The following is a 25,273-nucleotide window of genomic DNA, read 5'->3' as shown; positions in this document are numbered from 1 at the left end:
TGCTTGCTGATTGTTTCTTATATACACTACCTATTGCAGGTTGTTTCAATGTTTCGCGGCTGCAAGACAGAGGATATGCCTCCGCACATTTATTCGCTGGCACAGACCGCCTACAGGGCCATGTTGGAAACGCGTCGCGATCAAAGTCTAATATTCATGGGACGTTCTGGTTCTGGCAAGACGACAAGCTTCAAACACGCCTTATACTATTTGGCGTTGGCCGCCGGTATGTAGTGTGCTGTAACTGTAAGTGGTGTGTATGTGTTGGCTGCAATTGTTGCTAGTTTAGCTGCAATTGTTGCACGCTTGCTGTGAGTGGCGCGCATGTGTGTGTGGGGTGGGCTGTTTGTGAATGCGTGGTTGATTAGCTTCGCGCTGCTTGGCTGTTTGCCCGCCGCTGGTCGCCCACCAATCGTAACGCATTCGATTTGATGCGGTCTTGACTGGCAGTTAGCCTAACTGACTCAGAATGGTGGCAAAAAGCAACGGCGCACAGTGGTTGGAGAGGCCGCTTTTTATGCGAAAGAAAGAAAGACTGTTACGATTTTAATAAAGCTGTGGGATCATAGTACTTTTGTCATGCTAAATCAGAACATCCCATACACTTTATAGTTTGACAGTTGACAGCTGTAAGATTAACTGTCAATTTCTCTAAAAAAAATCTGTCAGTTTCTACAAAAAAATAAGTAAATCTTTGCAAAAATGCTACTGATTAGATTTTTAGACACGCTAGTCACTTCTTTTAAGTCAAATCGACTACCAATTTCTATAAAAACAAAAAAATCTTTGCAAAAATGCTACTGATTAAGTTTTTAGACACGCTAGTCACTTATTTTAAGTCAAATCAAAACTTTCACATTTGACAGCTGTCAAATCAACCGCCTGTTTCTCTAAAAAGAAAACAAACTTTCTGAAAATGCCATTAATTAGATTTTTAGACACGTTAGTCACGAATTTTAAATCAAATTAAAACTTTGACAGTTGACAGCTGTCAAATCGACTGTCAGTTTCTAAAAAAAATTAGGCAAATATTTTAAAAATGCTACTAATTAGGTTTAAACACACGCTAGTTAGCAGTTTTATGTCAAATTAAAACTTTGAAAGTTGACAGTTGACAGTTGACAGCTGTCGAGTGGACTGTAAATTTTTCTAAAAATAAAATTCTTCTAAAATGCATGTTCTTAGGTTTTGAGATGCGCTGATTTTATGTAAAATTTCGGCAGCTGTTAGATAAGCCGTCAAACAACTCTAGAACATTTTTCAAAATAATTAAGCTTAAAATCTTGTTTAAGACCCACTGGTCTTGAATTCTATATGACATATAGACTTTTTTGTTCACTACTGCCAAATCAGCTGGAATTTTCCCTAAAAAAAAAAAATTGCACTTTAATTAGTTAGTTGTGCGGTAATTTGAGCGCCTTTTATTTAACAATCCAGTGAAACGAACCAGAAAGATTTTGGAAATCGCCGAGTATTCAAGGATAAAACGTAATATTACAATGAATAGCTTGTTAATTTTAAAAATATTTTGATCTAATGATTAATTTTTATCCTTATTTATTAGTATGTATTAGTAAAAATCCTGATGTGGATTTGTAAAACCAACCATTATTTGTTAGAATTAAAAAAGGAAATAATTTTTTAATTTTAAATTTTGGATTCTTAATAAATAATGAAAAAAACCTCAACTACCAAATTTCATGAAAATTCCGTAATGTATTTAAATTTCGGACGCTCTATAAGATTTTCCATTTCCTAATACAAAATTTCATGAAAATTCAGCAATTTTATAATTCTTGGACGCGATATTTGATTCGCTATTTTACATTTTTGAAAATTTACGTCACATTTGATAAAAAAAATATGATGATAAAGTTGGCCTACTTCCAAAAAAGGAGGAGGTTATCAGCTCGTCGGAATATTTTTTATTTGAATTTTTTTAATTTATTTTTATTTTTTTTTATGTATGTTACCGCATAACTTTGGACCACGTCAACCGATTTCGATAATTCTTTTTGCATCGGAAAGGTAGTGGCCCCATACTAATCTGGTTAAGATCCGATCAGTGGATCATGAGATATATATATATATATATTTTTTATATGAGAGTTGAAGTCGGTTTTTTTTGCTAAAAATTACTTGTTTTATTAAAGGATCCTTTTTATTAGTTATACCTCTTTTGGAAAATATTTCTTTAAAAATAAGCAGTTTCATTATATATAGCATTAGGATAATTCTGGATGAATTTTTATTTTGTAATATTTCAAGTTAAATCATCATTTTCTAAGTTTAAAAAGTAGCTCCAAACATACAATGTTGATGTGTGAAACTCTGTGTACAACTTGAAAAGGCATTAGGTGCATCAGTTACATACATAAATATCTAGGTTTGATTTAATTTTATTTATTTTGTCAGGTCCAGCACACGACTTCTACTTCAGGATTATTTCATCAGGGTCATTCAGTGACTAGTTTTGAACTACCGCGTAATGACACCGAACTACTTACTTATCAGATTTTTCAATGATAATGCCTTTATTCCGATTTATGACTATTTTTAAATATACATACCTTTTTCGCGCAAAACATAGCCCCTAGCGACCACTGTGCGGTGCTGCCTTTAAGTTTTATCACCTTATTTATTTATTTTTTATAGTTTGGGTGCAGTAATTAATTCTTTTTTGCTTGTCACCAATTTGCATGCCAATTTCAGTTTTTGCGCCTTTGGCTTTTTTTAGCATACTTACAAGAACACTATGTTATACATATGTAGGCAAATATTTGTTTAAATATTTACTTTTGCAACTTTTTTTAAATTCTTCTACGACTGGTGTCTATGAGGTTAAAAACTTGAAAAAAAACACCGTAAACCTTATTTCTATTAAATTAAAGAATTTTCATTTAACTTGATTGCCATTTGTTTTGGTTGTGGGCGCATGCGCGCCAAATTCCGCTGTAAAGGCTGCGGCGGTATTTTCGCCGTTATTGGTTACTTATGTACATTTTATCTATAGCTGCTCATTGCTTACATTTGAGGTCAGCATTAATTACGTATGCTTATTCACTGCACCCACAACTGTATCGCCACACACGAATTGTGTTCTTGGTTTTGATTTTTATTTTTTTTTAATAATAATCGCATTTATGCCTCGGGCCTTCTGGCTCTAATCGTAAGTGGTACCAATTTATGTGTCACAATAATAATTCTTGTCTAGCCAGTAGCGTTACATTTGCAATTATTCGGTGGCATGATGACGCCTGTATTTTTGTGTGGAACTATTTTGAAGTAATGGGGCAATTCCGGTAACTGTCTTTCAACCCACCACAGCCTTTAAAAAGATGAAAGTCTTTCGTAAGACAATTGTCAATTCTAGGGGTTTAGTCTGTAACTAAAAGTTTAATTCAATTAAAAAGGATTAAATAAAAGGATTAATAAAATAAGTTTATAAAAAACATGTTTCTTTTTTTAGAACTATATTTAAATTTAAAAAAAAAATTGTATAAGAAAAATATTATAATTAAGAAAGTAAATAAATTTCAAAAAATTAAAAAAATAATTTTCTTTTTAAAATAATGTAATCTATGTAAGAAGAAAATTAAATCAAATTAAAAAATTAAATAACTTCCTAAAATAACATGATATTAAAAAAAAAATTTTTCTTAAAAAAAAAATTTAATACAAATAATAAAAAAGAAAATAAGTTTCTAAAAATTAAATGAAATTAAAAAAAAAATATTTTTCTTTTTAAATAACAATTCAAAAATTTAAAAGCAAATTGAATTAAAAAAAAATAAAATAGAATAAAAAAAAATAAAATAAGTTCCCAAAAATTACCAAGTCTTAAAACTGTCCCAAAAAGATAACTTATTAGTCCCAAAATTATCTCAAACCAGTCCCAAAATTTTCCTGAAATAGTCTTGAAGTATGCCGAAATGGTTGTGAAATAGTCCTGAACCAGTCCCGAAATTTCAGTCCCAAAATGAACCCGAAAATGGGCCTGAAATAGTTGTAAACAAGTCCTAAAGGGGTCTGAAATAGTTCCGAACTGGTGCAATCCCAGAATGGCCCTCAAATAGTCGTTAACAGACCCCGAAACGGTCGAAAGATTCGTGAACTTGTCCCGAAATGCTCTCGAAAAAGTCTTGAAACGGCCGCGAAATGGTCCCTTATTAGTGCCAAAATTATCCTGAACAAGGCCCAAAATGGTTCTAAAAAATTCTGACTAGTTGTGAAATGGTCCTGAACTGATCACAAAATGGCCCTCAAATAGTCGAACCAGTGCCGAAATGGTCCTGAACAGGTCACGAAATGATCACGAACTACGCCTTAAATGGTCCTGAAATAGCCCTGATCTAGCCCAGAAATGTTCATTTGTACACACTAGAATTAATTACAGATTTTTACACATCAAAAAATATAAACAAATCGTCCTTGTCGACAATACGAGCTTATATTGCGATTCGATGTCATAACTTAAATGAACGCGACTTCGAATTTTCATATTTTCATGCTGTGTTTAACGATATGCGCACTCTTCAAAGGTTCTATGGTAAAAAATTTTTTGAAATCACATAGCTAGCTCAGCTCTTATAATGAAACTGCGTGATTGATCTTCTTACTTTAAGTACTTCTCTTTTTAAAAATATCTTATATTTCCTTAATAATAATACATTAAATTTTCAACGTCTTCCCCACGCTCTCCAGGCTCCTACAATAATTTTCTGAATGCCGAGAAGGTCAACTCTATCAACATCATTTTAGAGGCATTCGGTAATACGAAAACCTGTCTCAACGCGAATGCCACGCGCTTCACACAGCTACTAAGCTTAGATTTCGATCAAACTGGGCAAATTGCCTCCGCTTCGGTGCAGGTACCAATTATTGCATAAAATTCCCATACAAAATCAATGCACCTAATTAAATAAAACTTTTATATTTATATAGATACTGCTGCCCGAGCGTCAGCGCGCCGGTCGTCGGCAACCCAACGATCACAGCTTCCATATAATGTGTCGTCTGCTCGCCGGCGCCGAAGGTTTGCTACAGAAAGAGTTGCATTTGGACAACATTTCCGCGGCCGATAATCATCCTTTCGTTTCACTGTCGCAAAAATTAGAGGAGCGTCATCGCGCAGCCGCTGAGTTTATGCGCACCACACAGGCATTGGAAGCGCTGAATATAGAACCGAAAGCGGTGCGTGGCATTTGGAGTATCTTGGCGGCCATTTATCATCTCGGTTTGGCTGGCGTTACAAAACGTGAGTGCAGTCGCTTATTTATACGAATTTCCGTTTTTTGTTTTTTTCGATACATTCACGCTTACTTTTTCAGTCAATGCTGGTCCGGCCTCGCGCGTACAGTTCGCCAACCCATCAGCCGCACGCCGAGCTGCTGGCCTACTCGGCGTGTCTATGGAGGATTTAACGGCGGCGGCTTTCAATGCCACTGGTCCTGGTGGTGGCGGCGGCACGAGTCCTTCGAAATCGCCTACCGACAGCACTGAGCAAGCTTGGGAGTCGCTCGAGGCGCTTGCCGTGGGTCTGTATTCTGAGGCTTTAGCTGCTGTCGTGGCGTTGATCAACAAAGCCATTTGCACCTCGGCGCACACAATCGCTTCTATTATGCTTGTCGATACGCCTGGCTTTCAAAATCCAGCCAGCTGCGGTCTGCAAACGGGTGCCACACTCTCCGATTTACGTCACAACTACCTACAGGAGCGCCTGCAGTTGCTTTTCCATCACACCACTTTGGTAGCGCCGCGTGACCGCTATGCGCAGGAGCTGGTGGAGATCGATACCGAGGGCATGCCAGAAACGCATCCTGGCCCGTTGGTCTCACTCATCGATAAGGCGCCACAAAATCATGTAGTGCGTTCGTCACAACGTGATTTACGTGAACACGATCGTCGCGGTCTGCTGTGGCTGCTCGACGAGGAGTCCATGTATCCCAACTGCAACGATGATACATTCCTGGAGCGCCTCTTTGCGCACTACGGAGATCGTGAGCATCAGACGCTGTTGCGCAAGTGCTCCGGACCCAAACAGTTTGTGCTGCAACACCTGCAAGGCACCAATCCCGTGCTATACACTGTCGATGGTTGGGTGCGGCATAGCCGTGAGCACCCCGCCATACGTAATGCAGTGACACTGCTGCAGGACAGCTCCCGCGATGAGATCAGCCGGCTGTATATTGGTTCGTTGACGCGTGGCGCTGGTGGTATAGTATTTTGTGGCTCCATAGCTGGGCTGGAAGGTACACAATCGTTGCGTCGTGTCTCCAGCATTCGACGCTCGTTCACCTCCGCTGGCGTGAAGCGTAATTCCATAATGTTGCAAGTGAAATTCACCGTGGATGGCATAATCGATACGTTGCGGCGTACGGGCACGCATTTTGTGCACTGTTACATGTTGCAACACAATGCCGGACAGCATAGCAGTTACTCGGCGAGTGGGTCGCCAAATGCAGCGGCGCTGCAATCGAGTAGCGAGGACATGGTGAATGTTCCTTTGTTGCGTAGTCAGGTGAGTGAAGTTGGCATGGCATTTGTGTAATTTATTTCAATGCATTCGATCTGTTATAGTTGCGCGGTTCACAAGTGCTCGAGGCGGCACGATTACATCGTTTGGGCTTCCCAGAATCAGTTCCTTTGGCCGAGTTTGTGCGTCGCTTTGGCTTGCTGGCTGGTGTTGATACCGCTGGCGCCAAAGATATAACCATAGAACAAATATTATCTGCTAACGAAGTGGACACTGCCACATACCGTATCGGACCTAGTCAAGTAAGTGGATTGATTGTCTTTCGTTATTCACTTCATACTAATAGAAAAGAGGTTGCAATTGAAATCTTGGCAATAAACCAGTGCGACTGGGTATTTCCGTTTCTCCTTAAATGTAAAATTAGTAAGGTAAAAACAAAATTCGCGTGTCAGAAAAGCGATTTTCTTCTAATTATTTTTTGAATTCATTTACCTATAAATTAGAAATTTTATCAACTCTTAAGTTTTTTAAATTAAGAATACACCGCTTGAGCTTATCGGAGCTCGAATTACTGTCCAATATAGTTTGTGTGCTCCCGCGCACGTTGCATAAACTAATTGGCCCATTTTCCATTTGCTTGCGCGCCATTTGCATTAGGAATAGTAGTTGTCTTAGTATTAATCCAAATAGAATAATATGAGGGTATCGATAATTGCCAAAGCCAAATAAAATTTAGTCAACACTTATACAATGAACTTACGGATTTGGAATTTTAATATCTTACCAAACACAACTAAAACTTTCTGAAGCTAAAAAAGTGCTAGATAATTTTAAAAATATCTAAAAAAAGAGCTAGGAGCTAAAGCCGAATTTTCGGAGCTAAAAAGAAAAATAAAGAGCTAAATCGAGCTCCAAAAGCAACAAAATGGCAACACTGGATGCCATGATTCGGGCCCTGATATCAGACATAACTACATTAAAATTTTTTTAATGATTTCAAGAAATTAAAACGGAAATCTAGACTTCTAAACAAAACTGAGAAGAGATCTCCACCCAAGTCAAGATTTCATATCGTGCCGACGACTATGCGGCACAGTTTGTTGTACCAGGCCTTTTTCCCCTCTATTGGGGGTCGTCCGTTTTAATGTTCATTACTCATGGGAACTAAATGGTAGCAAATAATAAAAAATATAAAAAAATAAAATAAGTAAAAAAAAATGTTTAAGTTAAATAACGTACTAAAAGCAAAAAAAAAATAGACAATAAAATATATCCCAGGTACCAGTCATCGCAGCACTCTCCTCATCAGTGTAGGTCATTGATAAGACTAGAAAACAAAATCGTGAGGGTGGTAAAAAAATCATTAGGGTGGTAAAAAAAAAATAATAATTAACGATCCCACCCCCTATGATTGTTCTGTACCAAAAAAAAATATATTCCTTTCTTTGAAATAAAAAAATATTTAGGGGTCGCTAAAACCCCTGAAAGTTTTCCTTGTATTTTATATGGGGGAAAAACAAGTTTTCGTAGAAAAGCTATAGAATTCTGGAAAATCAATGTTTTTTCGATCCGAAAACTTTGTTTCTCTTCAGGAGACAAGTTTCTATTACTTACTGTTTTTTACTGGATCCCTAAAAACCTCAAAAATGCAATGGGGGAACCGATAAAATATCGCTAGTATTTAAATTCCGACTACTTTTTTTTTGCATGCATTTTTGGGCCACACTAATGTGCATATATGGTGGCTTTCGACAGTCACCGCCACCTGGCGATTCAAGTTTTTCTTGTGCTTTATTGATTTATTTTGGAACGAATTTCCGTCATCCCTTGTCAAGTTTGGTTTGCAGACAAATTATTAATTTTAATTATAAGACAAAAGGAAGTTCTCAGCGTCAGAAGCAAAAATAAGAGAGCTATGAAGATAGTCTCCATTTATGGCTGTCTCGAGGGGGCCTAACTATTCGAACATAATTCAATATAGCAATAATTTCTTTTAAGACTTTTCATAACGTTAGATATCAGCTTTTGAGTCCAATGAGCCTTGCACAACCAAAATAAAAAGTTACCAAGACAGGCCGCAACCATAACTTTTTTCAGATGTTTCTATTTATTTGAAAAGTAGGTTCTGTATTCAATGCTGGATTAAGTGACACGCACGTTAAGGCTTCCTCGCCCACCTCCCATACAACGGTATTTTTCAAAAATACAAACACTACGATATTTAAGTAAATACTAGAACCAAATTGTTGAAAATTGGAGCGTGAAAAAGAGTTTTGCATAAAATACGAAAGTTATATAATTTTTGGGAGCTGCTTCACTCAGAATCGATGTTTGCAATAGCCTCTTAGTAGTAAATGAATTTATCAGAAATTTGTAGAAAATGGGCGTGGCAGCGCCCACTTATGACTACAAAAGTTTATCTCGGTAAGCGCTTTACAGATTTCCACCAAACTCGGTTCAATTATTCTATTAAGTCTAATTGAGCATTATATTGAAAATGTTGGAAATCGGGGAAAAACCGATATTAAATACGTGCTCCGGATATATGAAGTTCGGTTCCGCTTGTTTTTTAATGACTTGCTTTTATTTATTTTTTAATATTTTTAGGGACTAAATGCAAGGAATATAATTTCAAAACTTTTTTTCGTACTTGCCTTGCCATTGAAAGGGCTAAGACAAGGCGAATTCATATAAGGTGATGTTCTTTCATTAGCTGTTAATAGCGTGTGATTGAAATTTTTTAGTGAGTGAGTGAAAACGTACGAGTGTTTGTATTTTCTGTCGCACTTTTTCCTTCAGGAAGGAATAGCTGAGATTTGACAATGACCAGAAAAAGCCAAAAACAATATACAAGTAATTTTTTATTTGTTGATTCGATACCACCGTATATGAATTCATCTTGGGTTAAGAACGATTAATTCTTTTTATTTTTTATTTATTATTTTTTGTGCAAACGCTTGTTGCAATGTTCTGTTCTAAATGAAAAGAAAGTACATGTACGATTAATAAATATTTAATTCAATTAGTAACAGCTATAATAAGTTTGGTTCTTTTCGATTTTAGACAACTCAGCTTTGGTTAATTTTTTAGCTCTTTATTTTATTATTAAATTGTATCATCAGATATTTTATAATATTTGTACATGTAAACAACTGTGGCGGAACGATATAATCGTTGGTAAAAAAATCTTAATTATTATGTTTTTGAGTAATTAAGTATCATCTTTTATTTTATTATTACAGCATTCTTAGCAACTGCATATGTACATATCTCCGCCGCTTTAATTGCAGCTGTCGTTTCAAATTTTTCAACTCATAATTGCGAGCGGACTTCTAAATTCGCCTGAAAATAAATAAAATTGCTGTGTACACAACTGCGAAAAGTAGTATAATTAAAGTCACCAAACTGGAGCAATAAAAACATTTTTTAAATTTGCAACGAAAAATTCGTTTCAAAGTAATTTGCACCATTCTCAGCTACCGTATTCTAAAAAAATCTCATTTACTTTGTTTTTTATTTTGCACACATTTCCAACACACTGTCGCCCATTAGCGAGCAATCACATATTTTATTGCTGCGCTTCGTTATCTCGCTTAACTCTGGCGGCATACCCGCCTATGACTCTCCTAGAAGCTTACATAATACAAATGTGTTACAAACGCTTACGCCGAACACATATAAAAATAAGAAATATTTAGCCACTTCAATAGCCTGCCTGCCCGCTAGCCGCCTCAGACACTACTCGCCACCACTTTACAATTGCCCACTCTTACACACCACACTAGTTACGCTCATTTGTGCCACTTGGACAACATGCTGTTGATAAATTTATTATTCAAAAAGCTGCTGTGCAAGAATTTGGCAGGCGCTGCACGTCTGATTCGCACTGTTTCGCCGAAACCAAATGGTGGCGACTTGGAACGAGTACTCAGATAGAATGTGCCGTTTTTTGGCACAGCTGGTTCACCGCCCATGAACGCTGTCGCAGTGCATTCACCTGCCGCCGTTGCCGCCGCTATTGTTGTTGCTGCTGCTGCTGCTGCTGCTGTTGCAACATTTGTGCAGCCACACTCCATTTGGTCCCACAGTGTACCACCACTGGTACTGCTGCTGCTGCTGCTGCTGCTAATATTATTGTTATAGCTGCTGCCGCCGCGACGTCTGCACTGTGCTGCACCGAAGGCGCGTGGTTGTCGCACCGTTTCCACAAAGTAATACAAGGCCGCAAAATGATCGCATGCGAAATCAAATTCTGCAGCCGTTGCATTTGGACAGTGTGGCTGTCCTAGACCCCAATTGACGAAGAATGCTGCATGAGTGAGTTTGGTGCTCGGATTGCCCAGCAGCGTGATGTCCGTGTGTATTGATTCGGTGTAGATGGCATCGTTTGGTGCCAAGCGCTTGTCTTCGCCCAGTGAGAGCTGCACCAGGCCGGCTGGGTCGAGCGCATAGATGACGCCAAAACGTTGTGGGCTAAGTAGTTTGCCAGCTAAGCCAGCTATGTGTGCTCCAGCGCTATGACCCACCATGTAAATGGATTCGTAGGCAATGCCGGCTTCACGATGTAAGAAACGCGTGAATTCCACCAATTGCTTCGCTATGTCAGATAATTGGCGGCTAATGCGTCCGTAGCTGATGTCCATTGAAATGGAACTCCAATCGAGTAGGATTACATTAAAGTTGCCCACCTCGAGGTAGGCGTCCTTAATGGCTGCGTTCGAACAGGACGTGCTCTTGCCGGTCCACCCGTGGATGGAGAGTCTGAAAGGAAGAGAGAATGATGGTTGCTATGTTACAAGTTCTTATTTAAACTAATAGGGCAATTCTTAGGGGAATCCCTTAAACTCGTAAAGTCTTAAACTGCGTAAAACTCGTAAGTTTCCGAGGCTTTTATGGGAACGCCCCCTTTGTGAAAAAGTGTAAATAGGTGCGTATAGTGACTGTTTGACAGATCAACCAGGATTTTGCGAAGAATTTTTGTTTCGTAGTATTTTCCATAACATCCCGCCATCTTGTCTCTATCACTCTTGGCTAAAATACAATTAAAAATGCCAAAAATTAGCAGAAACCTAAGTCAATACAGTTAGTGGGCGAAATTTATTTATTTTATTCGCTTATTATTTTTTTCATTATTTTATCATACATTTTAGTATACAAATTTCGACCCCTCGGCAACACTGAAGTTTACGAGGTCGTTTGCGCATCAAATTTGCCTCGTAATTTTATAAGGGGCTCGTAAATAGAGCTCCATAAAAAGTTTGACAGTTCTTTAACGAGGCTCGTAAATTTACGAGCTTTACGAGGCTTACGGGGCTTTTACAAGTTTAAGGGAAGACCCCTAATGTTTTTATCATGGTTCAAAGTCTTTTGTAAGACAATTGAAAGGCAGTAGGCAAGTTAGTTTGAAAGATTTTGTTTATGGTGACACGAAAGTATTACATGAGAAGCTCCCTCGCCAACTTTCATGGTGAAAAGCCCTTTTGACAGAAAGCATTTGAACATGTTCCAAAATGGAGATGTATGTATGTATGTCATCTTGCTCACGCTGCACCAACAGTCATAATGGCCGAGGGAAAAAGAGTCATCGGGCAGTGGATCTTTTTGTTTTTAAATTAAAAATTTTTATTTTTTTGATTTATTTATTTTTTATTTTTTAAATTTAATTTTCTTTAAATCTTATTGTTTAAAAATTATACATACTTTTAAAATATTTTTATTTTTGTTTACTTTAATTAAAATTTTAGATTTTATTTAAAAAAGAACAATTTTTTTTTTAACTTAATTAAAATTTTAGAAACATGTTCTTTTCTTTTTTAATTAATTTTTTGTTGGTTAATTTTTATATTCCATAATATAACTTTCTTTTAATTTTTAGATTACACTATTTTAAAAGAAAAATATTTTTTAAATTTGATTTCTTTTTTAGGAGCTTTTTTGTTTTTTTCTTTTCATAGTTATTTTTTCCTTTTTTAGTTTAAGTTTCAATTACTTTTTAGATTTTTGAAAATTGGTTTTCACTTAATTTATATAAATGTTTTTGTTAATTTTTTTTAAAATATTTTTTTATACTTTTTAAAATACTTTTATTTTAATTTTTATTAAAATATATAGATATATATATATTATTATATATCATTTAATTTTCAGAAACTTATTTTTTTTTTTTAATTTACTACTATTTTTATTTAATTTTCTTTAGTTTTTAGAATGTATTGTTTTAAAAAGAAAAAAATAAATTTTTTAATTTAATTTAATTTTAAGAAAACTTATTGCTGAAATACAAACAGAATAACACAACAGACCTCCTCGTTAGCTGATGTTTCAATTATTCCTACGAAAGACAGAAAAGATCTTTTAAGCTAGTTGCGAGAAAGGCTTTTGTCTTTCGAAAGACGGTGGGGAGTGGAAATAATATATATTTCACAAAAGAGTAGAGATCGAAAATTGTCTTGTATCCTTTGAAATTATTGAAGGTGACCCAAAATAGAATCCTTACCTGCCTTCATTGGCATGCTCGATATTAATTTGGAAGTATCGTTTGGTTCATGCAGTTACCTGTACACCGTTTTGCTTACAGCAAAAGTTTTCGGCTGCACCATTAAGGCGGCTGGCGGTAAACTGATTATCCTTTAAGTGTACACGTTAAGTTTTTTTTTTAACATCTAGGCTTTTAGGCGGCAATATCCCTAAGAGACTCTCACAACTTTTTCAGTTTCAGGGAAAACCTTAAAAATGATGCTGGTACAGAGAGCACTGAAAGTTTTCGGAGAACTTGAACTTAGAATTGAGGTTTGGCCAGACCGATCATCTCGTTTTCTTCTGTAGAATAGTGGCCGTAGCATTACGGCGCCAAAAGTACAATGTCAAGAAAGCCACTCTGAATGCCTTGTTGGATTTCTTATTTTCTGTCAATTTCCCATAACAATTAAAAAAATTAAAATAATTTTTTACTTAAATTGCTTTCGTGAAATTGGCTGTTGATATCTCACTCTTTTTCAATTTTCATATTTTTTGTTTTCTCTATTTTCTTATATTTTTGTTTTCTTTAATTTTTATTTATTGTTTTGTTTCTTAAATGTTTGTATTCTTTGTTTTTTAATTGAATATAAATTGAATGATTAATTAATTTCCTTATTTATTTTAATTCTTTATTTTTCAAATATTTTAATTTCTCTTAGTTTTATAATTCTTTATTTTTTCCTATTTTAATTTGTTTTATTTTACATTTTAATTTATTTATTGTTTGTTTTAGCTATTTTGATTTCATATTGTTAGTTCATTTTTTTGTTTGTTCTTTTTTACTTCGTTTTTATTTCTTAAATTTTTTATTTTGTTTTAAATTTTTTTTTTTACTTTATTTTTTATACTTAATATAGTCATGTACGGGTAATACTAATGCTGCCTAGCACTCACGCAAACCATTTATTTATTTTGCCGTTCATTCACTTTCTTTAATGTACTCAAATATTTCAATTAACACAATCCGCATTTAATAAATTCCCTAAATAAATTAAGCGCTAATGCACATGCAAATAAATACCACCCACCTGACCGGCCACTTTGCATTAAAATATGAAGTTCGTAGCACATCGCGATCGCCTGGCACCAACACTTGCGCCTTGTAGGGATTCAGTGGCGTATAGAGATCGTAACGCAGTCGCTTGTTACGCCACTCGCGCCACGAAGGATCCAGTTGAGCGCGCATTTCATTCATTAAAATCTCGCGTATGGCACTTGTCACCAAAATTTCACAGTTGCCACGCTCATAGGAGAACTTAGCACTCACCGTCGCTGAAATGAAGGAAGGAGGCATATGCATCGAGGAAATGAAATTTGAGTGCACAAACTTTCGCATTTAAATTTTTGCATTAATGCATTAAACATTTCACACTCACCACAAAAAACTAGAAATAACAAAGTGTAAACTTTCAGCTGTTGCAATGGCATTTTGTATATTTTTTTTTTATGTATTTGTATGGGAAAAATCACACCTCATTAAGCGCGCTAATAATAACAGTACGAGCGATTGTGCCACAGTTTGAAAGCCACTGTAGGTGAATGCTTTTTTTTCTCTTTGTAACTTGCTTTCGCTTTCAATTGTTCACAATTTCTTTTTCAACTCATTGCTACAATAAAAAAAAAAACCACTCCACGCTCCTCGCTATACTTTATTTTTTGTTGTTGCGCGCTCCTGTTTGATTCGCAATGGAAAAGTTCTTACGATTTGGCTACTAATTAAGCCAACGCAAAAACCACCACCGTTTAAGCCATTCAAGCAACCAAAGTCGTAAGCTGGCAACCGCTTCGCCACACGTTCTGACGCCAAATGCAGCGCGATCTCGGACGCAGGCTCAGTTTAAAGAACATTGCCGGCCACCGCGCCAGCGCTCGGCCGACTTAGTACATCGATTACTGCAACGCGTCTCGTACGTTGTCCGTAGTCGACTTTAGCTCACCGTTTTTTTTGCCCAATTTTGTATAATGTTTCATTTTTTGCTTTCTTGTCTTTTTTTTATTTTTTTTTTTAGTTTTTTCCATTGTTTATCTGTAGATTTGTTTGCTGATTGGCAATTAATTCGCTTTAGCTGGCGCGAAAAGTTACAGTAAGAACTGGTAGTGGTATGTCAAAAAAGGCGGTCGGTCGATCGGTCGGTTTGTCGCAGCAAGAATCGGTTGTAAGTCAGCGTCCGCTGGCAGTGACACGCTAAGTTTTTTCTACATTTCCATTCATGTGAAGTTGATTTTATCCAAATATAAGTTTACATTAGACCGCACCACCCTACAAGCAAAAAAAGTTCACCGTACACCACTGAGTTTAAAGTATTTTTGTAAGGCAAGTTAGATTTTTTTTTTACAACTACATTCGGGAGTAATTTTTTTTTTGAAAATACTAGTTCTACTAAAATAATCACAATAATAATTTTTAGAGAGCTTTAAAAAAATTAAAATCTGGCGGATAAGTATGGGAATGGGGTACTTGAGGTGAATGCTCTAAGATCCCACTGTAAATGCCGAAGTTATGGCGAAAAATAGCAAAAAACGATCAACTCGTTCGGCAAAAAAAAAATCGAAATGGCTTCGAATTGAAATTTATTTAAGCTTAATGATTTTTGGCGAACTTTAATTTACTGCTATTAGGATGGTTCGTTACGGTGGTAGGTACTGAGATTTGGTGGGTAAGTACTAGAACGGGGTACTTGTGGTCAAAGGACTTTGGAACGAAACTCCTCGAGAAAAAACAGCGATATATCATACTTTAAGATGCCGAAGATATGACGAAACGCGGGAAAACGAAGTGAAATCAAATCTTGCAATCAATTTTTAACTAACCTCCCTAGCTAGAGACTTGGAACTTTAAAATTGGCTCAGAAACCGATGACAATGCAATGTTAAAGATGAAGTAATCCGCTAGATGGCGTTGTGTCTAGATATTATAAAAACCCGTATTTAAAAAAAAAATTGTTTTTAAATTACTTGTTTCAAAATTGCTTAGCAAAAATAGTTTAAGACTGAAGTGTCTACGACGCATTTTTTCTTTCATTGTATGGTGGTATGGTCTAATGTATATACATATTTATCTTGTCTACTTAAACAGGCTTAATGAAAATAAGCAATTTTTTTGGGATGTTTCTTCTTTATGTTAAGTAGCTGTTATTTACATACCCGTTTCACTGCTCCTCAATCATAAACTCGATATTTTTTACAGTAATTATAACGGGTTTCAAAACTTTTTTTTACCAAGGCAATTTTACATTGACGAGCTGTTGCCAGAGACGACATGCATTCACTCACCGCAAGTGCTGGGTTTTATTTAGGACTAGGCGAGTTCTTGTGATGAATTCTGAGAACACAATAGACCCAGTACTTTAGTATTAGGGTATTTAGTAGTTTATTTACCCTGGCATTCAGTAAGCAGTCTGTAGTCACTAATAGTGACTTCTGGTGGTCAACATCGATTTTGCGACTATTTGGTATTTAGTAAGCTGTCTCAGGTCACAAAAAGAAAAATACGGAGAAAAAGATTTAAGATTTCTATTTTATTAAAAAAAAAAAAAAAACGCGAAGACGAATCGAGGAAATATTTGTTCAACAACAATTTCATTAGCAAATAAACCAAAATACTTTAGTATTATAAAAATTATTGGAAAATATATTTTTTTTTGCTTCAAAGATTATGTAGAAAAAATTAAAACATAAAACATTAAAAAAAAAAAGTTTAATAAACAAAACAAAAAAAAATAAAAATCCGGTGCCGACGTGGACTCGAACTTGGATGTCTAGAGTGACATTCCAGTGCCTTGCCCACTCGGCTATTAGAGCAGCGCGAGCAAAAAGCATATGAACATACATACATGCTATCAGTTGACTGGCTGTGTTTGTTTTCACCACACATTTTTGGTGAAATGGTGAAATCAAATCAAGTCACAAAAAGAGTCACTATTTGGTAGTCTCAAATTTAGTGACTTGAGATGAGATCTTACCTCAACTCACCACATCTCAGCTTACCGAAACAAATCGCAGGTAAATTTTATTTCTGAAAATTCCGAAACTTCCCGAAAATCGAAAGGTGGTTCCAAAAGCTGCAAAGTTTCAAAAATCCAGAGGTAGTAGTATCGAAAATCCTAAATTATCCCCGCAATACCCCGGAACTGTCCCGACATTTGAAAAGTAGTTCCGAAGGCCCGAAAATCAGGAAGTAGTCTCGAAAATGGCGAAATACTTCCGATAATCCAGGAAATCTTAAAAACCCGCAGTTGTCTCGAATGTTTCGAAATACACCCGAAAATCGGGAAGTAGTCTTAGAGATCCGAAATAGACCCGAAAATCCTGAGGTAGTCTCAAAAAACTCGAAATAGCTAGTCCCGAAATAAGGGGTACCCGAAAATCCCAAATAAAAAACAAAATTTCTGAATAAATCTCGAAGTAGTATAGAAAATCCCGATTTTTTTTTTTTAATTACATATATACTGTATTTAGTATTTCATCAGTTGTAAGTACTAAGTACTAATGTATCGAGATTTTAGTGAAGCCGAAGTCTCTACTACTGCTTTGGTATTTACTACAACATTGTATTTAGTAAATACAATTTTGTCCAGCAACTTTACACTAGCACAGTTCGTTGCGAATTTGTGAAAACTGGCATATATTATATTCGTACTTTGGTTTCAAATACAAACTATTTTGCATACCTTTTATTGTTTACATCTGTGCCGTTCCATTAAAGTAGCCCAGGTAGGGATAGGCCCTTTTCCCTTTAAAGCAACATTTCATTGGGTTCCCAAACAATATTTTAACGTTTAACTAGCCATAGGTGCAGTTCAAGATGCTCTTCGCGTAGAAGCTTAATAAAAATATAAAAATTTTCAAGAGAAAGTGATAATTTTTTTAGTTCAAAGCCAAACCTTCTAAAGTCACTTAAGCTACTTCAATTAAGCGGGCAGGCCCAGATATGTTTTCTTCCATTGCCTAATTTTAATAGCTCATATTCTTTTACTGCATATATAATTAACTTGCTGGAACACAAACATACATACATTTGTACTCTTTTTCACCTTTGATCCCATTGAAATAAAATTTGGCAACATCTGCTAGCTGTTTTTTTGTTGTTGTTTCATTATCGCGAAAACCGGTATGTTTTATGCATAAGTTTTATTTTTTTTTGCTGCTTACAGTTTACATTAGCTGAGAACTGTTCTGAATTTATTTAAGTACGAATCTGAACTAGCCTTGAACAAGTACAACTCTTTTGGTTGTTATAACTTGTTCAGCACGTCTACGGCTTACTCGAGTATAGTTTGGTAAATTGTTATTTTACAATCGAATTAATTAATTCTATTAAATTTGGTTTAGTTTGCACGAATTTATTCGGAGCTTATTAGATACATTCGAGTGATTTGACTCTGTTGCGTAGTAGGCTGGTTGATATTGGAATTAAGGCAAGATGATACTTAGGGCTACAGATTCTTACTTTTCAAAAACAATCCATGATCAACCCATTTATAGGCAGACCAGAGGTAGACCCTTCTAAACCTTTCGCACTTTCGCGAAAATTCAGCAAATTTTCATCTTTTTGATCAGATTTTCTAGGTTTTTTTCGAGTATGAAGTTTTGCTGCAGCCCATTTAAATCTTGTAAAAAAAAGTGTTTTTCATTTTTTCCATATAAAATTTTCGAAAACAAAAATGTTTGTATCGATGAGACTGCGTTAAAGAAAATTGCCAAAAATCAACGGTAATTTCTAGCTACTTTAAACTTGTGCTTTATTATAATAAAATTGATTGCGCTGCAAGTCTGCATACTCAAAAAAATTCTAAAAAATCTGATTAAAAAGTTGAAAAGTCGCAAGAAAATTTTTTGCACAAAGTTTAGGAATTATATTATTATGTTTTTTGTTGTAGAATGTACCATATTTTTATACAAAATTGTCGGAAAAGTATTAGAATGTGAAAAATTTGCTGTGCCAATACTTTGTTCCGGCAGTGTATGTACATTAATGGGTTGAAGTTAACGCTTGTAATGTTCATGAACTCTTTGGCATTATGTTATGTTGTTATCTTATTTTGTTTCTACTATGTTATGTTGTGGCTATGTTATTTTATGTTATGTTATGCTATGCTATGTCAGCTTATGTTTTGTTATATTATATAACGTTATAAAAATTATTTATTTATGTGCATCGTTTTATCGTATTTCTTCATATTTCATTTTTTTTTTTAATACATTTTAACTGGTAGCATTTGCAACTCTTAATGGCTTTTGGATCGATGTCAATTTGCCACCAATAATAAATCTTGTAAATTTTATGCAAGTTTCTATGTATGTATATGTATTAAAAAACGAAAAGCAAACCATATTATGTACATACTTATATATGTATTTTGTATTTATAGCGTTGACAGCACGACATTTTAACTAGCCATTTGACATTCACATGTCAGCTACTGGTATAGCTGCTGAGCCTCATTGTGTTCCCAACAGAGGGAAGACAGCTTGGCAGCTACGAGTAAGCACCAAACTCTCGTGTTTAAGTGTAGAATTTTTATTGGAACACCTTAAAATTTTTGGAAAATTTAAGCTTCATAGTTTTAGTTTAGGTTCAGTTCATTAGCCTTTTTTTTTAATTTTTCAAAAAAAAAAAATATTACTGAATTGTGTGTTGAAGCGTAGTATCAGCATTCTTCAACTCACAAACGGTTTACGTCACAAATTTACAATTGCTTTCCTAATTTAACACGCACAGAATTTTTAGCTGCTGTTATTTTTATTCTTTAGCAGCTTTTTGAGTTGTTTTTTTTTATGATAGTATCTTTTAGTAGACTTTTTTTTATTGAATTACATTTCGAAACTCATCATTAATGCAAAGTGCAACAGCGAATAGCCTTCTGCTGTCGCAACCATTTTATTGATGGCTCAGAGTTGCAATAAAATATATGGCATGTCTTTTATTTAAATACACACATGCGAGGATATACTTATGTATGTACATATATTAGGGTGATCACAAAAAAAAAACTACTTAACGAATTTACTGAGAAGAAAATTCTCCCATTTGAAAACATGTTTATTCTAATTTTAAAAGATGTCGATGGGCATTTGAAATTTTCCATGTAAAGATTTTCTTTAATTAAAAATAAACCGTTTGAGATGAAAAAATTTCATATTCTTGTAGGGCGTTAAATTCTCTAAAAAAATGACCCAAATGACGCCAAATGTGAGAAAATACTTCTCAGTAAATAGATCCTTTTAAAGCTATAAATTCGGTAGGTTACTTTTTTTCTTTGGATCACGCTAATGTGTATATAGTATGCAATATATATTATACATATGTAAATATATGTATGTACCTTAGGGTGGTCCAAAAACAGTAAAGTCGGAATTGTAATGCTCTCACCCCTAGGAATCCACTTTTTTCCACAACTTTGGGCGCTTTGAGCGACCTCTAAATATTCTTTGATTTCAAAATAAAAAATAAATGTATATTTTTTTTTAGTATAGAACAATCCTAGGGGATGAGACCATAAAAATTCTGAGTGTTCTTTTTCCTACATGCATTTTTGGACCACCCTAATGCACCTACATATGCATGAAAATACTTAACTTAAGTACTGTGTACATATGTATGTATTTAAGTATGTTCATGCATTCTATTAACATGTAAGTCCTTATGTGCTATTGCCCATATGCGATGCCAGCAACCATTTCAAAACGCCATCTAATCGAGCAATATATTGCAGCGATGAAGCTATCGCTATTAACCAATTCATTAAAGCTATTCAATTTGGCCAAACGAGCTCTCTGCATGGCGAGAAATTAGTTGATTAAGAGTTCACAATTTCAATTTAGGACGAAAAATCGAATTAAAAATTGTGATTAACTTAAAGTTTTTTTTTTCTTATTTAGTGCCTCATTAACATTTGCCAGTCTATCTGCCACTATCGCTTGTCAGACGCTTAGTTTTCTTAGCGTTTTCTGAACTTTTTACGATTATTTTTATTTAGTATTCCATTAAACTTTTTAAAAGCAGTATGTTTACTTCAAATTAGAACATCTGCCAAACCTAAAAAATTTGTTTTCCGCCTTTTTCTATTTTTTCTTTTTGAATTTTACGATCTTTTTTCGGGACCATTGGGGATGATTTCCATGTTTTTTACGAATCCCATGGAGTTTCTCAATAATTTTTGTAATTTCTTTCGGATGTTTCGGGTCCTATCCAGACATTTCGGGATTTTCGAAAATCTGTATTTTTTTTTGTTTTGTGAAATATCTTTGAATCGTTAATGTGTTTTCGACACTTTTCTAAATTTGTTCGAGATTTTTTCGATTTTTTCGTTCTGTTTTGCGACTTTTTCGTTCATTTAGAAAAGTCGAGTGATTGTATCGATACGTTTTGGGGGATCTTTTTTTTTTGGGGGATTTTCGAGTATTTTACCGATTTACCAGGGTGACTCGAGATTTTCGGCAAGTTCTCAATATTTTACATCGAAAGTTGTTGGGAATTTTTCGAAAACGTTCACGATATTTGAGTTTTTTGGGGGTTTTTCAGAACTTTTCGCGATATTCGGGATCTCATCATTTTTTTGTATTTTAGTTTTTAACTTTTTTCGACTTTATTTCGGGGCTTTTTTCTTATTTTTGGGCCCTTTCGCTAAGACCACTATTTTGTTTGCTACTTGTTTGATTTATTTATTATTCTTGCGCTGTGACCTGGTACTAAAAAAGTATGTAAATCCATTTCACATAAATTTCTCTGCGTGTAACACGGTTGACACCTGTCGCATTGGCTTGACTCGCATAAAAATTTGGCCTTGCCTGACCCATCGAAGGTGTTCGCCTTCGGTGTCGCAGCCGCTGCACTTGCCGCTTCACTTCTGTGTTGCTGCTATCGCTTGTACGAGTATCTAGCTAGAGCTAGCGCTTTGAAGTCGTCGCTCAATGAGGAGTAGCTATGTCATTTTCCTGGCATTTGACTGGGCGCGTGTTTGCCGGCTGGCTGGCGAACGTGGTTGTGGTTGCGTTTCTGTTGATGACAAAGTGCATTTGATTTTCTTGCATATCTTTGCATGGTTTTTAAATTTTTTTTTAATGAAAATTTGCAAGTATTTCGGCTTTCTTTTTTCCACTTTTTTGTTATTCCTTTGCTGCTTGCTATGCTGTCTGGTTTCTTCCTCGATGGTTTGAGTTTTTCATCGCAAATTTCTTCGTACTTTTATTTGCTTCTTTACAATTATCTATTCATTATCATTTTATTAAATTTGCATTTTACAAATGTTGAAAGTAATTGTCCACTTTCACTAAATTTGCGCACGAAAAAAAATAAAAATTTTAATGACTGCACAATGGCTTAGGCACTTAGCAAAAAATTAACTTTAATTGCTATTGAATTATCGGTGGCAAAAAAATTTCGCTAAATAAGAGGGAGCACATGGAGGGTGGTCTGTGCCTGTCCGGTCGATGCAGTTTTGTTGAAATGAAGTTGTCGGCATTGTTGATTTTGTATAGCGATTTCCCCTTTTGACCATCCTAATTGAAATACATACATATGTATTTGAGTGAGCCAATGAGTGCGTGGAGTCACTCAGTTAATATTTAATTAGCTTAACCAACCACATATGTAATTATGGATAAGTTGGTTGCCCGACAATGCTAAAAACAGGTTTACTTCCTGCCTCCATGTTTACGGAGATCTGATCTCGTCGCTTGTTTGTTTTTGCGCTGCTTTACAACTTTTGACGTCACAGCTTGCGTGCCCTCCAGTAACTGTAACTGTTCCACTGACTGAACAGCGCATCGGTGCATCTTGGCTGGCGGCGTGTGCTAGTCCCATCAGATAGACAGTTGGCAAAGCAGCGAGGCAAGGAGGCAGCGACTCTTTTGTGCTTTGTGACAACTTTCACGGTCAAGTTCACATTCACTGCGAATAACAAAACATTGCTGCTTCTTATGTGCGAATGTGAATGGATATACAGTTTCAACCTAGCATCCAAGTTATGTACGCGCGTGATGTACATACATGGATGCTGCGCATGCGCATGATCACACTTCTCGTCTGACTCGGCGTAGCCAAGGGAATACAATTGTTGGAATGTCAGTGTAGCTAGTGGACATTCACTTTGCTGCGGCATATTTCATACTTTGCAAGAAAAATGAGTTAAAATCATAGTGTAGATCTGTGAGCAGAAACAAATTTTTTTTTATTTTTTTTTTTACGAGCGGAATTTTAGCATTTTTGCGCGTTAATAATGTTGAAGTAAAATTTAGCACAGTCTCATTTTAAGGACTAGTGTCGTAACTGCTCCAAATGGTTGCTTATTGTCGTGGGAAACTAGTTATGAAGTCAGTAACGGTTGTGGCATATCTGTTTTGGAGGCTTGGCCATATTTAATAAAGTTATCGATAATTTTTTTTATCGCTAGTTTATAAAAGCCGAAAGCTCAATAAAATTCGTACATATAAATTGTTATTAGTCCAAAAAATAGCAAACGCAGTTTTTATAACCGATAATTTTTACGATCGCTATTTCTTATGATCGATAGTTTTTATGATTGATATTTTTTATGAGCGATAATTTTTATGATCGATAAATTTTATGATCGATAATTTTTAATGATCGAAATTTTGTTACCAATAATTTTTATAAGCGCTAATTTTTAATGAACAAATTTTTTTTTTTTACTGATAATTTTTGCGATCGATAATTTTTATGATGGATAATTTTTTATGATAAACATTTTTTTCACTGATAATTTTTATGATAGCTACTTTCTATGATCGATAATTTTTATGTTCGCTACTTTTTATGATCTATGATTTTTATGATCGATTATTTTTAACGATCGAAATTTTTTTGACCGTCCATTTTTACGATAATAGCGATACAGTTATCTAAGCGGCTCTTATAAACGAAGTTTTTTGATAAATTCACACAAAAAAAAAAAAAAATCAAAGACCTTTCATTTCGAGGCTTTTTTTTCGATACAAATAGTTTAGCCGGTAGTCCTTATGAAGATACTTCTTCTAAACCACCTTGGCGGAAGAACTATTTTTTCAGAGTTGACTGCCACATCCTTAACCTAGACATAGAATAAGTGAGCTTAACCCTTCCGAGAATACCAGCTGTCAAGTCATGGCTTATGCTAGAGGCATTTACCTTACAGTATCGATAAAGCATTTTCAAGTTTAAGGCGAAGCTCTTCTGCCGCATGAGCAACTCATCTCTAAATAAAAAAGGTTTATAGTACATACCATCCTTTGGTTGTTGGAGCTTATAAAAGATTGTCTATAGTAAAGATTGTCGCGGTTTTCTTCACGTGTAAAATGATCCAGTCAGACAAAAATTTACAACGGTTCAAAAAGTGGCATGCTACCCATAGGAGCGGTATCCTCCAATCCAAGCAAGGCCTCTGAAACCGTGCCAAATCTCTTCATTGTAGACCTTCACGGTAAATTACAGGCAAGTTGCACTACCAGACGGTTTTGTGATGAGACACAAAATTTAGTTGTAAAAAAATTCTAAACATCTGCCATACTTTAGTTTCCACGCTACAAGGTCCGACTTCCGTTTCGGAAAACGGCTTTACTATACGAGTTTCTTTCAGGAATTTATGTGAAGAAGGTACAGTCCCTGGAAGATATTTTAGATAACTGAACTATCAATTCACGAAAATTAAACCAGTTGTCTACTAGTTCCCTAGTAAGTATAAAAATAGTACAATTTTCTACGTATTTATGCGCTTTTGTGCTGAATCGCGCCAATAATTATCATTGTAGATCATCAAGTTGGCGACAAAGCGCGTATATGTACTTTCAATCACATAGTAAATTCATATGTTGGTCCATAGCTTCTGATGTCTATCGCGAATAATATCAAGTTTTTATATACTCTGTCGATGAGATTTTAAAATAACTTGAAAAAGTAGCGAAGGACGTTTTGAATTTTGCGGAGAACAAGGAAACCAAATTGCACGAATTGTTAAGTAATGAGTAACAGCTGATGAGAATAAGAAGTACACAACATGTACCGATTAAGGCAAATATAAAACCAGTTCCTTCTTTGACTGCTTACTTTGGAAAAGGGTTAATCGTATAGTGATGGATAAAAAGTCTGAACTGAATTCAATTAAACAAGTATTGCAAGTAAATACTTAAATCAATTGCCTTCATTCAGGCAATATTTCTATAGGCAGCTCTTGGTAAAACGATGGATCAGGTTGTACGTAATTAGTCTTTGTCACGTTTGTTCACGTTTCCACTAGGATGACAATGGTGGGTCTCGTCACTCATGAGTTATTAAGACTCAGG

At 35.3% G+C, this 25,273-nt stretch overlaps 2 protein-coding genes across 2 annotated transcripts in view; one reads left to right on the top strand and one right to left on the bottom strand.

The window, feature by feature from the left end:
- Positions 1-179: 179 nt before the first annotated feature.
- The window catches only part of LOC118742285 (unconventional myosin-XVIIIa), a gene marked incomplete in the record, with an annotated part of 149,081 nt that continues 123,987 nt past the window's right edge, over positions 180-25,273 (top strand). Inside the window, 5 exon segments of the mRNA XM_036474245.1 lie at positions 180-246; positions 4,705-4,871; positions 4,945-5,257; positions 5,331-6,520; positions 6,580-6,777. Coding sequence (XP_036330138.1) covers positions 5,008-5,257; positions 5,331-6,520; positions 6,580-6,777 — 1,638 coding nt within the window.
- On the bottom strand, positions 9,985-14,887 carry LOC118742297 (phospholipase A1 member A). Its single transcript, XM_036474268.1, has 3 exons — positions 14,371-14,887; positions 14,023-14,266; positions 9,985-11,236 (listed from the first exon to the last, which is right to left on the bottom strand). Exons 1-3 carry the CDS (start codon positions 14,420-14,422, stop codon positions 10,267-10,269), a joined length of 1,266 nt encoding a protein of 421 aa, XP_036330161.1. The 5' UTR covers positions 14,423-14,887; the 3' UTR covers positions 9,985-10,266.

The sequence above is a fragment of the Rhagoletis pomonella genome, unplaced genomic scaffold (assembly GCF_013731165.1).
Source record: "Rhagoletis pomonella isolate Grant_MI unplaced genomic scaffold, Rhpom_1.0 Rhpom_scaffold_00001, whole genome shotgun sequence".
NCBI classification, from domain to species: domain Eukaryota; kingdom Metazoa; phylum Arthropoda; class Insecta; order Diptera; family Tephritidae; genus Rhagoletis; species Rhagoletis pomonella.
The sequence above is the reverse complement of the archived record's forward strand: the minus strand, read 5'-3'. Positions and strand labels throughout refer to the sequence as shown.